The 17,614-nt window shown below is 26.4% G+C and overlaps 1 protein-coding gene across 1 annotated transcript; it reads right to left on the bottom strand.

Moving 5' to 3' along the window:
- Positions 1 to 2,252: 2,252 nt before the first annotated feature.
- LOC145948677 (uncharacterized) lies at positions 2,253 to 8,618 on the bottom strand (the record flags this gene model as incomplete). The annotated part of the gene is made up of 8 exons (XM_083058298.1): positions 8,520 to 8,618; positions 7,808 to 7,902; positions 7,488 to 7,746; positions 7,302 to 7,364; positions 6,970 to 7,173; positions 6,526 to 6,847; positions 3,530 to 3,592; positions 2,253 to 2,395 (listed from the first exon to the last, which is right to left on the bottom strand). Coding segments are annotated over exons 1-8 (1,248 nt in total), but the record flags the coding sequence as incomplete, so codon positions are not given.
- Positions 8,619 to 17,614: the final 8,996 nt, after the last annotated feature.

The raw sequence follows: 17,614 nt of genomic DNA, 5'->3' as shown, positions 1-17,614 counted from the left end.
GAGAGAGAGAGATACGTATATTTATCCTAACCAAACCTAATCTCTCTCTCTCTCTCTCTCTCTCTCTCTCTCTCTCTCTCTTTCTTTCTTTCTCTCTCTTTCTCTCTGTCCCTTTCTCTCTCTCTTTCTCTCTCTCTCTCTCTCTCTCTCTCTCTCTCTTTCTTTCTTTCTCTCTCTTTCTCTCTGTCCCTTTCTCTCTCTCTTTCTCTCTGTCCCTTTCTCTCTCTCTTCTTCTCCTTTCTCTTTCTCCCTTTCTCTTTCTCCCTTTCTCTTTCTCTATCTTTTTCTCTTTTAGTCTCTTTCTTTATTTTACACGACCAACGAATTGTGATAATTTCATGCTAAATGATAAAGAGCTGCACGCTGTTCATAAACAATGAAGCATATAAATAGTGCGTGTATGAGCATATTCTCTTTTTAATAAATCTTGAATGGAAATATTGCGTCATTTTCTTATCGCCGAAAAAGCAAGGTGACAAATACTTTTCGGAGCAGGATCATATGTCGCGGCGCATGAAGTTTAAAGAAATAAAGTTGAAATAATTTACTAGACCGCAAACGTTAATAGGACAATTAACGTTTGTTTTAAATCTAAAAAAAGAAAGCAACTACAAATAATAACAATATAATGAAAACTGTGTATAAATTAAATTATAATATTAAGCTTTCGCTTAACAGATTCTCATGCTTTGTAATTCATCTTGACACGATGCATCTTGGATCTGTAGGTTGCAAAATTTTTATTCTTCTATCACTATCTAAAATATTAATGATTTTATATTATTGGTGTTAGAAGATTTAAAGATATCTTATACTGCTATTTAGTGAACACGTCAGGAAAGGTGCTGCTTAACATATACCTAAATGCAGCATATTGTATTATATGTCAATCGAATAGTTTGACGACAATTTTTCGTATGTATTGATTATTTTGACGACTGTTGTCAAAATTGTAGTGGTCTATCGAATAGTTTGACGACATCGTCAAACTAACTCAAACGGTAAATAAACTACTTTCACACCACTGTACAATATGCTGCCTTTAAGTATATGTTAAGCAGCTTTCCTGAGATGTATTCACTAAATACCAATACAAGATATCTTTAAATCTTCTAACGTCAATAATATAAAATAAATAATATTTTAGACAATGGTAGAAGAATAAGAATTTGCAAACCACAGATCCAAGATGCACCGTGTGTCAAAATGAACTACAAAGCATGAGAATCTGTTAAGTGAGAGCTTAATATTCTAGTCTCCGTTAATAGAATCTTGTTATAATGGAAAGATCAACGCTCATAAGGCTTTAATATTGATAATATATATAAAAAGTTAAAAGAAGTAACGAAATATTTACACATTACAATTGAATTTGCAAAATTTATTTATGAAAATTACAAAGAATCTTATAATTATAATATATAAATGTTTAATATTTTGTTGTATTAAAACAATCAGAACTGTTTTATATCAAATGCACTTACAATTAGACATTTTCTACGCTTTGCAAACATTAACATTTTTCAGTACTCTAAAATTAAACTATTCAAATTATAACTCAGCTTATATAAATATTTGCTACAAACGAAAATTATTTATGATTACATTATATCGTGACAACTCATCTGACTCGAGTTTTTTCTTATAAAGTAAAAATTAATTATCAATAGAACTGTTTATGGAACTTATTAAAAAACATTGAGAAAAAAAAGATCTTTTTCTGAACATAAATTTTAAGATTACTTTTAAATTCTATGTTTACATATTAATATTAAGGCCATTCTACACGCACTTTCCGTCATCATAAACTTAACCGTAACGTAAGGATTCGACCAATCGCGTTGCTTGATTCGTGTGACATACAATCGAATCAAGTAACGTGGTTGAATCCTTAAGGCCCGAGCACAGACTTTTGCATAACGCATAATCATGAGAAATTCGATTGGTTGAATTTCTTATGCATATGCGTTATGCATGTTTGGACCAATCAAATTTCTTATGCATATGCGTTATGCGTTATGCAAAAGTCTGAGCTCTGGCCTTTACATTACGGTTAAGTTTATGGTTACGGAAGGTGTGTAGAATGGCCTTAAAACCCATTCTACATAAAGTCCTTATGGAATTACAACTTTTAAATAACTTTGATATTCCACATTACAAATTGGACATCTTTTTGATTGTAGTTTTAAGATACAATCACTGCAACAACATAAATGACCACAAGAAATAAAAATATGATCTGCTTTATTTACTAAGCAGATGCTGCAGCAGTCAGATGTACGTACATCAGATACTGACTGCACTGGATAATATGGTATATCTTCATTTTCAATTTCATCTGCAAAAATATTGCCATAATCATCGGAAGGAATGCGATAAATATTTTCATCTTCACCTGCAGTAAAAGAATTATGATTTTAGCTTACAATTACAATAATTACAATTATAATTAAATAAATATGTTTTATATGTGTAATGCAAATGACATTAATACCAAATCAAAACAAAGAAAAACAGATTTGAATTACTCAATTTTTTAATTTGTTTATAATATATTTTATACTCAATACATATTAAAATTTTTATTATTACAAATTACTACAGTAATATGCATCAGTATTAGTATATTATAAGTAAAAATCCAAAACAAAATCTAAAACATTAATTCTTTTTCCTTTAATTTTTTATGCTTTACCAAATATAAGAAATATGATGTATAAATGTTTTTACTAAAATAAAAAATTACGACCAAATTACTTTCAATAGATACAAAAGTAATTTATTTGTTTTAAATTAATATGTGCTCTCTCAAATATTTATTTTAAGTGTTTCGGTAATTATATAACTAGAAAATTTAACGATTTAAATGTATTTGTTTTATATAACTTACTATAGTAATATTAACGTAAATAAATAATAATGTAACTATATATTCACTATACGAACAAATTATTTTCTCAGCAATTATTATGTCTATTGTAAAAATATGTTAATATTACTTTGTAATTTAATATTACTTTATGTAAAAGTATCTTACTTGAGTTTAAAATAGATATAACCTGTGATATATATCACATGTATAGCTCAATTACTCTCTGTCTCTATATACAAACAAAAAGAGAAAATATAACATGTTTTCAACAATGTTAATGTTAAATTAGTGTTGTACTATGTTGTGTGTTTTAATAAGAATTGTGAAGCTAAAGATAAAGAAAAGGTAAATTTTTTCGTTTAATTCATTACCTTCTAATTATATTCTTATCTTCTTTGTCGAACACTTTCTTTTTATAATTGTTCTTTTATAAGTTTTATCTTTTTTTGTTATTTTATGTAGAGTATTGTCGTCAATTTTTGTCAGTTTTATTTGTAATTCTTTAAGTGGAACCTTATTGCATTTCTTATGTAATACTTCTTCCCCTATAAAAATATTTATTCTATTCGTTATATAAGTAATTATTTTTAAAATTTATTTTTTAATAAATTTAATTATTCACGGATATAACTTGAAATAGAATACATGTTAACTTACGAGCTTTATCTTGTATTTCTGCTACAGCTGGTAATTCATTTTCTTCATTTACAATATTATCATCTGTAAGATGATGAAAACATTGCATTAATGTTTGCATTTATATGACACTGATGATATGAATCACATTAAAATATTAATATTACGAATACTGAATAAGGAATATATATAAAAAGAACTATGATTAAAATAGATATTACGATAAGACTTTTTAAAATAGACCTATTTCTGCTTAAGTTGTATAACGTAAGTTACGTTTTCTTATAATTTTTGAACTGCTGAAAGTAATAATAGTCAATTTTATTTGTGCAAAGCTGTATAAAAATAAAAATAAAAGTTCTTCTCTTGTTAAACAAAGCTAAAAAAGTTTTTCAACTTTTCCTCATCTTTAAGACTTTCTCCATAGATATAGATAAATAAACATCGATATATATTCAGCAAATTAAAAACTATGAAAAAGATGTATAACATACGTTATGTATGCTTGTTTAGCAAGAAATTGATTTATAAAAAAATATATATATATATATATATATATATATATATATAAAATATAAACAAATATAAAACGCAAAATAAGTATCTACATTTGAATGTATCTCATTTTAAGATTTTTTCACATTAAAACATTATGCGTGTGACTGTTTATCTATAATTTTTATTCTATAATTTTTTTATTTGTTATATCTTAATATATTTTTTAATTATTATAATTATATAACAAATATGGAAATAATTTTAAAAAACACGTAGAAAAATTGTAGCTGTTATTATAGATGTTAACAATGCATTTCTTTAAGGATAAAGTTATATACCAATTCTCTCGTGCCTGTGTGTGTAATTAAAAGTAATCGTTTTTTTTATTAAATCAAATATTTGTTACTGTATTATATAAGTGTCCTGTTGTAATATATTGCATAAAATAAAAATATTTAATTATACTTTTAATTTTTTTGTATATAATAGTAATACAAATTAATTAATTTTAACTTACAAAGGAACTATCACAATATCAGCACAACGCCGATTTGATTTTCCTTGAAATATGTTATAAATAGAATTCGGATTATATGCACGGATTTTTACAAAAATATGCCAAAAATATGCAAAAATTTGTTAAAATTTGCAAAGAATATGCAGATATATATTTATGTAATTTATAAATATTTTGTTTAATTTATGAGTTTTTTTATAATATTTCAAATTTTTAGGAACAGATGCAAAATAAAATAGAAAATAAAAAAACTTTAACCAAATAATATATATCTTACAAATACAAAAACTTAAAAAAAAATTTTTTTTTAATTTAAATTATTTTATTTTTACAATCGAAGCGCTGAAAGCTATACTCTATGCAAAATAATTTGCTACTGTTAGCGTATCCATTCTAGCATTACTGCTCCAGATACGAGTAACTAAAAGCGCGGCACTTTAATTTTTCTATCTTGGACAAGTCTTTTAAGTATAAAAATTGGAAATTTATTCAATTATATGCAATAAAATATGCAAAATTTATGTAAATATGCAACTTTTTTGAAAATATGCAAAATATGCAAAAATTAATTAACATTAATTAGTTAAAAATGTTATAATTTGTTCATATTATTAATGCTCTAATGGAATATGCAAAAAATAACAAATATGCAATTTGCATATAATCCGAAGTCTAGTTATAAAGTATACAAAAAGGTACACGTATTTTTTTATACGTACCTAATCGAAGGTTTAGGTGATTTATCCTTATGAAAAAAAGACGGATTTTTTTTTCCAAGGAAATATCATCTACAAAAAGAGATATAAAAAATGTTTAAAACAAAAGTAACTCGGTTTTTTATGCACTTTATGCCTATGTACTTCAAATTTTGTAAAGTTAAAATTTGAAGTACATAAGCATAAAGTGTATAAAAACCGAGTTACTTTTGTTTGAAATATTTTTTTATATCTCTTTTTGTTTAGATGAATCCATTTTTTTCATAAGCGTGAATTACTCCCTAAACCTTCGATAGCGCACGTATAAAAAAATACGTGTACCTTAAATTTGTATACTTTATAAAATATTTCAGAGAAAATTAAATCAGCGTCGGACACTTGTAATAGTTCCCTTGTTAGTCATTAATGAATGTTTTTTTTGAAAAGAATTATTATAATATAAATAAAATAAATAAATAAGTAAATAGACAAACCTTTCAATTCCCCATTCAACTCGCGATGTAAAAATTGCTCATTAAATGTGCGAAACTTGCGTAAAAATTGCTGAAGGGGCAACCTACAAAATAAAAAATTTTATATGCAAAGTTACTAAAGTAAACTAAATATATTATTGGGCGCCCTTAATTTTAAAATAATGCTATTTGTGTACAATATTAATTATATTAAGAAAAATGAAATTTTTTTATGTGATATATATGTATGTACCTCCCCTCAATAAGAGCTGTTTGAGCATTGGCTATTTTTGTATTTCTTTCCCTATTTATACGTCTTTGTGTACGTCGAGGGTTTAGATCTTTTTTTACGCGAAAGTAATCTATTTCTTGATCAATAATTAACTTTTTTAAGTTATCTGAAAATAGAATATAAACAAAGTTTCAATTATTTTTAAGATTATTTTTCTTAAATTAAATCGGAATAAAAACTGATTTTTACTAATTAGTCAATCAAACTATTTTCTTATATTTTTTGATACGATTATGTTGCTGTAATAATTCAAAGTAATGTATTTGAACAAAAATAATTTAATGTAAAATTATATATATTTTTTCTATATTTTATTTACAAAACTCGATTAACAAATTAAATATTTTTATATCACATTAAAATAGTAAAATAAAGATGAAATATAAATTGTAATAAATAAAATAATATTGTAAAATATATTATAAAATGTAACATATAAAATGTATATATATAATATGTAAGCATATGCTTTTGTTTTAATATAAGAGCATAGCATGTTTAATAATTTCTTTTAAATGAATTTTATATAAACTTATAATTACCTAAAAATATCCATATATTTGCATGTGGTTTTCGAAGTTTCTGTGCGACTATATTATTAAAACTTTCTACATCATTGTTTGTTCTTACAGGACAACCAAAAGTATTAACTTGGTTTGCTATTGGTAACCACGTGTTAGTCATATATTTTAAAAACTTCAATATGTTAGGATATTGACCAGATATGGAATCACCAAGATCTTGCATAATTGTATAGGCATTTGGAAATAAGTTAGCCGGTAATAAAGGTATATTCATTGCAATGCTTAATAAGTCTGTTGGAACTTGCATTAGACCTAATTTACGCCATTTGCGCGAAATAGCCTATACAAACAGATATAATTTAAAAAATTTATTTTGTTAATTTTATCTATATAAACATTTATATAAAGCAATACAAGTGCAGCAATTTATTTTTTATTATTAAGAATAAAAGAAAAAAATACCTGGTTAAAATGAAACCAGCAGCCATGAATTTCAGATTGAGGAAAATTCTCATTCATTGATGACATTACTGCTGTTTCGTAATCTGTCATAATAAATTGTAGATTTTTTTCCAAATCAGGAGCTAATTCTTTAATCTTATTCCAAATAGCATTATACATTGATATGGTACGTTTTTCACACAAAATATATACTGCAGCAATGTTCTAAAAAAAATATATATATATATATATATTTATTATCATTACACAAATGTGATATAAGGTAAATGTAATTATATATATATATATATATATATATATATAATTAGAAATATTTCAATATCTCAACTTACTGTTTCCATGTATCGAATATGTATTGTATACATTTGTGCAACATGTGGAAATCGTGGAACAGCCTATAATAAAAATTAATATATAATTAATAGTATACTTATGTAGTTAAAAATGTTATATCAAGATATATATATATATATATATATATATACATATATATAGACATGCGCAAGAACAATACTTACAGAAAATGTTCCATCCACATATATTTCTGTAGATGCTGCTAATGCAACTAATAAAATATCAGTACTAAAAATTATAGCTATTTCATTATTAGTAGATATGACATGTCCTTTATAGATTTCTTTTACTGCCTCATAGTTTAACAAACTATCTTTTAATTCTTCCATAGAATTTGGTATAGGAGGAAAGCAGCTATTTCTTGTTCGATGCAGAATTGATCTCATAGATGAATATGTGATATATGAACCCACAAGTGGATTACTGTAAATAAAAATGTATATTACTTATAGGTCTTCATTATTTATCATAATAAAAATGTTACCTTCGACAAGCAAAGTCAAATATTTCTTTCGGTTTCAAACTAGTTTCTTTTGACATATCTTTCATATCTTCTTTTAATTTGATAATATCACTAAGCTGTGAATTATGGTCATGATTATGTGAACATTTGATAATAAAATTATCATTATTTTTTATCAAACGAGCTGTGCATTTTGTCAATTTTCGACAAGCGCAGCGAAAAATATTATTACGCTTATCTAAATGGTATGTATAACCTTCATATATATACTTAATAGTTCCTTCTCTTTTTCCTTCTACAATTTCCATCTATAAAATAAAATAAAATATATTTTTAAATTTATTTATTGAACTCACAATATTATACAATAATTATTTTGCGTGTTTAAAAAAATTTATGTGTAAATGTCATTGTGTGTGCATGTGTGTGTCATATTTATATTCACAATATAAACTTTATAATTAATTATTAAAACATGTATTATAAATGTGATTCAATTATTGCATAAAGTAATTCCAACCTATAAGAGTTTTTCTTTAGAAAAAGCTTTTTATATGTAACATAAAACATATCCTGAAATATTGTAACAAAGAAATTTCTCTAACATTTATCTGTTGCTTATATCTAAACTTTAAATACAACAAGACATTAATTACATACCTTGCAACTTGCAATTCATTGACGGAAAAGAACATAAAAAAAACAAACAATGGCCTAGTATACACCGCTATACTTTGACCCAGAGAGAAGCCTGAGGCCTGAGAGCTGAGAGAGGCCATGCCGGCGATTTTCGTGGGATACTTTTACTAGGCGGTACAGTAGCGCCGTGCATCCACTTTTAGGAATTGGAACTACGTAGCCACATCCACTTACATCTTACATCCACTTTTCGATTTGTGGTTCGCGTCCGTGCTAAATACATCCACTTTTCGATTAATAAAATCTAAAATCGTTTTTGATTCATATGTGTCCACATTTTATAAATTATAGATACGAAATACATTTCGCATTTATATAAATAAATTAACAAATATATACATATATTTTTTTATACGATATTTTTTATTTTAACATATATTATATATCTTTTATATGAGACATTTAAATTCGCGTAAATTATTATATATACAAATAAATAATTTAAAATCTCTGGATATGTTTATCGAAAGTGAGAGAAAGAGAGAGAACAAGTAAAAAGCAAAACAAGATGATATATGTAACATATAATATATTATCTCGTTTTGCTTTTTACTTGTTTTCTCTCTTTCTCTCGCTTTCGATAAACATATCCAGAGTTTTTAAATTATTTATTTGTATATATAATAATTTACGCGAATTTAAATGTCTCATATAAAAGATATATAATATATATGTTAAAATGAAAAATATCGTATAAAAAAAATATATGTATATATTTGTTAATTTATTTATATAAATGCGAAATGTATTTCGTATTTATAATTTATAAAATGTGGACACATATGCATCAAAAACGATTTTAGATTTTATTAATCGAAAAGTGGATGTATTTAGCACGGACGCGAACCACAAATCGAAAAGTGGGTGTAAGTGGATGTGGCTACGTAGTTCCAATTCCTAAACGTGGATGCACGCTACTGTACCGCCTAGTAAAAGTATCCCACGAAAATCGCCGGCATGGCCTCTCTCAGGTTTTTCTTTGCTTTATAGCATACGGCTGAAGTCCCATGGAGCGGATTGCACGGAAGCGGAATTAGCGGATCATCAATCACAGGACTGCTTTTATGACTGCTTTTATACGCGACACGCGATCAAAGGAGCATACAGCTTTTTAAAAAAAGTTAAAAAGTAGATGTAGAATTTTTGTCAACGGATTGCAAGGTATATTATAATATAATTATAATATAATTAACATCTTTTATTGAATTTAAATCATAAAGAAATAATAAATAGATAAAAATTTGAGAAATCTTTTTGTTATAGCATTTTAAGATTTTTATTGTTTTAAATTTCTTATGTTTAATAAACTAAACAAAATATTTATATATGTATATAGATTAGAATCACTCTCCTTGAAGAATATAATAAAAAACCGATCACTTTTGGTATATTATGTACTAAATTACTAAATAAATTACATATAATATATTACAGTTATAACAACTTATTCTGCATGAAAATCTCAAAAAATTTTTACATAACTTTTTTAGAAGCACAAAACATAATCGAATTGATTATTTAATATTATAGAACTGTATTGAGTAATATTGCCGAGTATACAGATATATATAATTTTTATGAATTTTTATTATTGATAACATTTATTGACATGCAAAAAGTGTAATAATATTGTAACTTAATATATTTGATTCATTCTCTGTAGCAACTTCTATATCACTTGCATATATACATACAATTTACTGATTTTTATTTAATAATTTGATTATTACTTATATGTAATACATCTTTGTAGATGGAAGAATTTCCTGGTAAAAAGGCAGGCACCTATATATATATATTCGATGGATACATTTATCATAAAGATAGACGATATGAAGATATATATCGCTGCAGCAAAAGACGTAATTTTAACTGTCAAGGAAGACTTCGACAAGAAGGTGAAACGTACATTTTAATGTTTGAACATGATCATCCACCAGATATAACTGCAGCAGAAATATTAAAAATGAAAAAAGAAATGAAAGAAATGTGTAAAAATGTATACATGAATAACAAAGACATTTTTGATCATGTATCTCGAAATAATCCGGCAGCAGCTGTATCATTAACGTATAATACAATGAGATCGCCTCTTTATCGTGAAAAAATAAAATATCGACCATCTTTACCAAGAAATTTCTTAAGTTTACAAACACAGCTTGAAAGCTATGAACCTTTAAAAAATATATATAAAGGTAAAGCAACATCATTAAATCATGAAGTAGCCTTTATATTTAGTACAGACGAATTATTAAAAGAATTAGCTTCTTCTACAGAAATGTTTTTGGATGGAACATTCTCTGTAAGTATATATATTCTTTGTTGTAAAAGTGTATATATATATATATATATATATATATATATATATATATACGTGCGCGTGTGTTTATATATGTGTAAATATACAGACAGGGTACGTTAAAAAAGGGGGTTACATATTTTGAAAGAGAGAGAGCAGGTAGTATTAATCAAAATAAAAAAAGTAATAAACATAGGTCCTACAACTCATTTTCAAAGATACAAACTATTTCAAAGATACATTCTATTTGCATTTATTATTCTTTTCTTATTGATCATATCAACTTTATATTAGAGTAAACAAAAGAGTATTAATTTTGCTATAACATTAAAATTAGTAGGTATTCTTTTGTTTACTATAATGTAAAAGTGATATGATCAATAAAAAAAGAACAATAATAAGCTCAAATAGAAAGATAGTTTATATATATCTTTTTGATTGTAAGATCAGTTTATTAGACAGTAAGGCCTGTATTCAGAACGCGTTTACAAAGATGTTAGCGCGTTTTTTTTCGTTCTATCCTTGTTTCATACTTACTGAATGATAAAGATAGAATGACAAAAAAGCGCGCTAACATCGTTGTAAGCGCATTCTGAACACGGGCCTAAGATCAGATTGTAAGATCCATATTAATTTTTTTTTCTTTTTTTGATTAATATTATACTATTTGCTCTTAAAATATGTAACCTTTTTTTTAACATCCTGTATATATTTGCAACAATGATGTATTCATTCAACACAATGATGTATAAATATCCTTTTCATTATTTATTCAGATTCTTCCGAGAATTCCTAAAGTTTCACAGCTTTATACAATACATATACGTCATTTTCAAACAGTAAGTTTTAACAGTAAAATTTAATTTAAATTTTAAAAAAATTATTTTTTGAATGACTCCTAAATTTCATACTTTAGGCAATTGCAACAGTTTTTATACTATTTGAAACACGAACTAAATCGCTTTATGATGCTGTGTGGATAAAAATTAAAGAATTAATTCCTGATCTTGAGAAAAATATTCGATTTATTATGTTAGATTATGAAACTGCTGCAGGAGCATCAGTTCGTGATCATTTCCCATCCGCTTCAATTCATGGATGCTGGTTTCATTATAATCAGGTAAATTTGTATTATTAATAAAAAAATATCTATGTAGACACACACGGAAATCTGTATAAGAATTTCTTTCATTGCATAGATTTAAAAAATAAAAAGATGAAATCAAAAATTTAAAAAAAATTTCGAATTTAAATGCTTTAAATTTAGTATATTAAACAAAGTTTTTAAATATTTTTAATGTTGTTTTCAGGCTGTTTTCCGTAAATGGAAAAGTCTACATCTTTCTAATGCACCTCCTGATGTTTTATTCATGACAATGACTTTACCTGAATATTTTGTAGAAGGTTATAAAATAATAGAGGAACAAGCAGATAGCATGAGAGAATATCCAGATATACATTTATTTCTAGCATATTTACGTCGCAATTGGCTTCCTGCAGCTCCAAAAGTTAGTGTTTATAAGTGTCCTGCGAGGACTAATAACATAGTCGAATCTTTTCATAACATAGCAACAAAAAAATTTGGTACAAAACATCCTAATTTATGGATATTTTTAGGTAATTATTTTTTATCTTTATTCATTGCTTTCATTTATTGTCTTATCTGCTATTTTATCAAAAGTTATGCAATAATATTCTATTATTTTCTTCTTCAGAAAAAATGATGAATTTTATAACGGATCAAGAACTCGATCTTGGAAGATCAAAAAGAGGTTTGCGTGTAAGACGAATATGTTCACGTTCACAAAGACAAAAGAATTTGCGTATTATGGAAGTTCAAGAAGATCTTATTACTGGAAAAATATCTTTACAACAATTTTTGAAAATGTTTAATAATGAATATAAACATCAACAATATAGTATGCAGAGGTTACCGAATGAAGGTGTAATTTTATTTATTTATGATATCTTAGCTAGGTTATTTTATATCGAAAAGAGCACAGATAAAATTTATAGAATTTTTTACAATTTATTTATTTTTCAATATTAAGAAAAAGATTATTCATAAATATGTAATGTTTACTTTTTATGCAAATAATAAATTAAATGATCACTGATCTCATTTTGTTATATAAAATTCGTCAATATAACTAAAGAAAATTTAATAACGTAAATTTATTTAACGTGAATTTATTTACAAAATTATAGATTTTAAATTATAAAATATATTTTTCCTTTATTATTTATCTCTACAGCTTTGTATGTGTCACTCCTACTTTAGAATCTAAGTTTATCAATATCAATACCTCTTTATTTTATCAGCATCATTAAAATTTAATGATAGCTTTTTTACAAATCATATATATTTTATATTATTGTGTACTTTATTTGTATAAATTGTCATTAAAAGATGTTAGGTACTTAATAAATAATTAATTTCTCTTATAAATAAGTTTATATATTTCTGGTAATATGTATGTTATATATTTTTCATGAAAAATATTTTACATTATAAAATATTCTAAAACTTCAAAACAAAATATTATATTTACGTATAAGAAATTAATGAAATATTTTCTGTTTTGTAGACAACAATAACGATGATATAAATTTGGAACATTTTGTTGAACTACAGGAAGGTGAATATTACTAAAATATTTAACTAAAGAAAAGTTTGAAGTACTAAAAGATTATTCTATTCATAATTTGAAATTATAATAATACATATAAAAAATTATATTAATGTTTCAATGTTTCTAGAAAATGCAACAATTTATAATACTTCATCTAGACGAGTGAATACAGCATACTCTCGTGGCCGTGGTCGCGGCCGTAATCGTGCTTCTAATCGTGGGCGTAGTCCTGATCGTGGTCGTAGTCGTGGTCGTCGTCAAACGGGACATTCTATTTCTTCACAAAGATCACTCCATACTTCCTCAGAAATAAGTAATCCAACAATAGACGATTTAGAACAATCGACTACATCTCCTCCTAACCTTGAGATACATAATCAAACATCAAATTCCACATCAGGAGAAGGTGAATATTACTAACATATTTAACTAAAGAAAAATTTGAAGTACTAAAAAACTATTCTATTCATAATTTGAAATTATAATAATACATATAAAAAGTTATATTAATGTTTCAATGTTTCCAGAAAATGCAACAATTTATAATACTTCATCTAGACGAGTGAATACAGCATACTCTCGTGGCCGTGGTCGCGGCCGTAATCGTGCTTCTAATCGTGGGCGTAGTCCTGATCGTGGTCGTAGTCGTGGTCGTCGTCAAACGGGACATTCTATTTCTTCACAAAGATCACTCCATACTTCCTCGGAAATAAGTAATCCAACAATAGACGATTTAGAACAATCGACCACATCTCCTCCTAACCTTGAGATACATAATCAAACATCAAATTCCACATCAGGAGAAGGTGAATATTACTAACATATTTAACTAAAGAAAAATTTGAAGTACTAAAAAACTATTCTATTCATAATTTGAAATTATAATAATACATATAAAAAGTTATATTAATGTTTCAATGTTTCCAGAAAATGCAACAATTTATAATACTTCATCTAGACGAGTGAATACAACATACTCTCGTGGCCGTGGTCGCGGCCGTAATCGTGCTTCTAATCGTGGGCGTAGTCCTGATCGTGGTCGTAGTCGTGGTCGTCGTCAAACGGGACATTCTATTTCTCCACAAAGATCACTCCATATTTCCTCGGAAATAAGTAATCCAACAATAGACGATTTAGAACAATCGACCACATCTCCTCCTAACCTTGAGATACATAATCAAACATCAAATTCCACATCAGGAGAAAATCGTGTTCATATTTCCCATGAAAATGTATCACATGATGAAACTGATAGAGCTACACCACAAGTTATATCTATTTTAAACTCAAGTAAGATACTTTTACATAAAGTAATATTAAATTACAAAGTAATATTAACATATTTTTACAATAGACATAATAATTGCTGAGAAAATAATTTGTTCGTATAGTGAATATATAGTTACATTATTATTTATTTACGTTAATATTACTATAGTAAGTTATATAAAACAAATACATTTAAATCGTTAAATTTTCTAGTTATATAATTACCGAAACACTTAAAATAAATATTTGAGAGAGCACATATTAATTTAAAACAAATAAATTACTTTTGTATCTATTGAAAGTAATTTGGTCGTAATTTTTTATTTTAGTAAAAACATTTATACATCATATTTCTTATATTTGGTAAAGCATAAAAAATTAAAGGAAAAAGAATTAATGTTTTAGATTTTGTTTTGGATTTTTACTTATAATATACTAATACTGATGCATATTACTGTAGTAATTTGTAATAATAAAAATTTTAATATGTATTGAGTATAAAATATATTATAAACAAATTAAAAAATTGAGTAATTCAAATCTGTTTTTCTTTGTTTTGATTTGGTATTAATGTCATTTGCATTACACATATAAAACATATTTATTTAATTATAATTGTAATTATTGTAATTGTAAGCTAAAATCATAATTCTTTTACTGCAGGTGAAGATGAAAATATTTATCGCATTCCTTCCGATGATTATGGCAATATTTTTGCAGATGAAATTGAAAATGAAGATATACCATATTATCCAGTGCAGTCAGTATCTGATGTACGTACATCTGACTGCTGCAGCATCTGCTTAGTAAATAAAGCAGATCATATTTTTATTTCTTGTGGTCATTTATGTTGTTGCAGTGATTGTATCTTAAAACTACAATCAAAAAGATGTCCAATTTGTAATGTGGAATATCAAAGTTATTTAAAAGTTGTAATTCCATAAGGACTTTATGTAGAATGGGTTTTAAGGCCATTCTACACACCTTCCGTAACCATAAACTTAACCGTAATGTAAAGGCCAGAGCTCAGACTTTTGCATAACGCATAACGCATATGCATAAGAAATTTGATTGGTCCAAACATGCATAACGCATATGCATAAGAAATTCAACCAATCGAATTTCTCATGATTATGCGTTATGCAAAAGTCTGTGCTCGGGCCTTAAGGATTCAACCACGTTACTTGATTCGATTGTATGTCACACGAATCAAGCAACGCGATTGGTCGAATCCTTACGTTACGGTTAAGTTTATGATGACGGAAAGTGCGTGTAGAATGGCCTTAATATTAATATGTAAACATAGAATTTAAAAGTAATCTTAAAATTTATGTTCAGAAAAAGATCTTTTTTTTCTCAATGTTTTTTAATAAGTTCCATAAACAGTTCTATTGATAATTAATTTTTACTTTATAAGAAAAAACTCGAGTCAGATGAGTTGTCACGATATAATGTAATCATAAATAATTTTCGTTTGTAGCAAATATTTATATAAGCTGAGTTATAATTTGAATAGTTTAATTTTAGAGTACTGAAAAATGTTAATGTTTGCAAAGCGTAGAAAATGTCTAATTGTAAGTGCATTTGATATAAAACAGTTCTGATTGTTTTAATACAACAAAATATTAAACATTTATATATTATAATTATAAGATTCTTTGTAATTTTCATAAATAAATTTTGCAAATTCAATTGTAATGTGTAAATATTTCGTTACTTCTTTTAACTTTTTATATATATTATCAATATTAAAGCCTTATGAGCGTTGATCTTTCCATTATAACAAGATTCTATTAACGGAGACTAGAATATTAAGCTCTCACTTAACAGATTCTCATGCTTTGTAGTTCATTTTGACACACGGTGCATCTTGGATCTGTGGTTTGCAAATTCTTATTCTTCTACCATTGTCTAAAATATTATTTATTTTATATTATTGACGTTAGAAGATTTAAAGATATCTTGTATTGGTATTTAGTGAATACATCTCAGGAAAGCTGCTTAACATATACTTAAAGGCAGCATATTGTACAGTGGTGTGAAAGTAGTTTATTTACCGTTTGAGTTAGTTTGACGATGTCGTCAAACTATTCGATAGACCACTACAATTTTGACAACAGTCGTCAAAATAATCAATACATACGAAAAATTGTCGTCAAACTATTCGATTGACATATAATACAATATGCTGCATTTAGGTATATGTTAAGCAGCACCTTTCCTGACGTGTTCACTAAATAGCAGTATAAGATATCTTTAAATCTTCTAACACCAATAATATAAAATCATTAATATTTTAGATAGTGATAGAAGAATAAAAATTTTGCAACCTACAGATCCAAGATGCATCGTGTCAAGATGAATTACAAAGCATGAGAATCTGTTAAGCGAAAGCTTAATATTATAATTTAATTTATACACAGTTTTCATTATATTGTTATTATTTGTAGTTGCTTTCTTTTTTTAGATTTAAAACAAACGTTAATTGTCCTATTAACGTTTGCGGTCTAGTAAATTATTTCAACTTTATTTCTTTAAACTTCATGCGCCGCGACATATGATCCTGCTCCGAAAAGTATTTGTCACCTTGCTTTTTCGGCGATAAGAAAATGACGCAAAAATTCCATTTGCAATATTTCCATTCAAGATTTATTAAAAAGAGAATATGCTCATACACGCACTATTTATATGCTTCATTGTTTATGAACAGCGTGCAGCTCTTTATCATTTAGCATGAAATTATCACAATTCGTTGGTCGTGTAAAATAAAGAAAGAGACTAAAAGAGAAAAAGATAGAGAAAGAGAAAGGGAGAAAGAGAAAGGGAGAAAGAGAAAGGGAGAAAGAGAGAGAGAAAGGGACAGAGAGAAAGAGAGAGAGAAAGGGACAGAGAGAAAGAGAGAAGTACTCTGCGTTGATACCACTGCTT

Source organism: Prenolepis imparis, unplaced genomic scaffold (assembly GCF_030444845.1).
Source record: "Prenolepis imparis isolate NDT839.2.m4 unplaced genomic scaffold, iyPreImpa1.0 SCAF_566, whole genome shotgun sequence".
NCBI classification, from domain to species: domain Eukaryota; kingdom Metazoa; phylum Arthropoda; class Insecta; order Hymenoptera; family Formicidae; genus Prenolepis; species Prenolepis imparis.
Note: the sequence above shows the minus strand (reverse complement) of the source record. Positions and strands in the feature narration are given on the sequence as shown.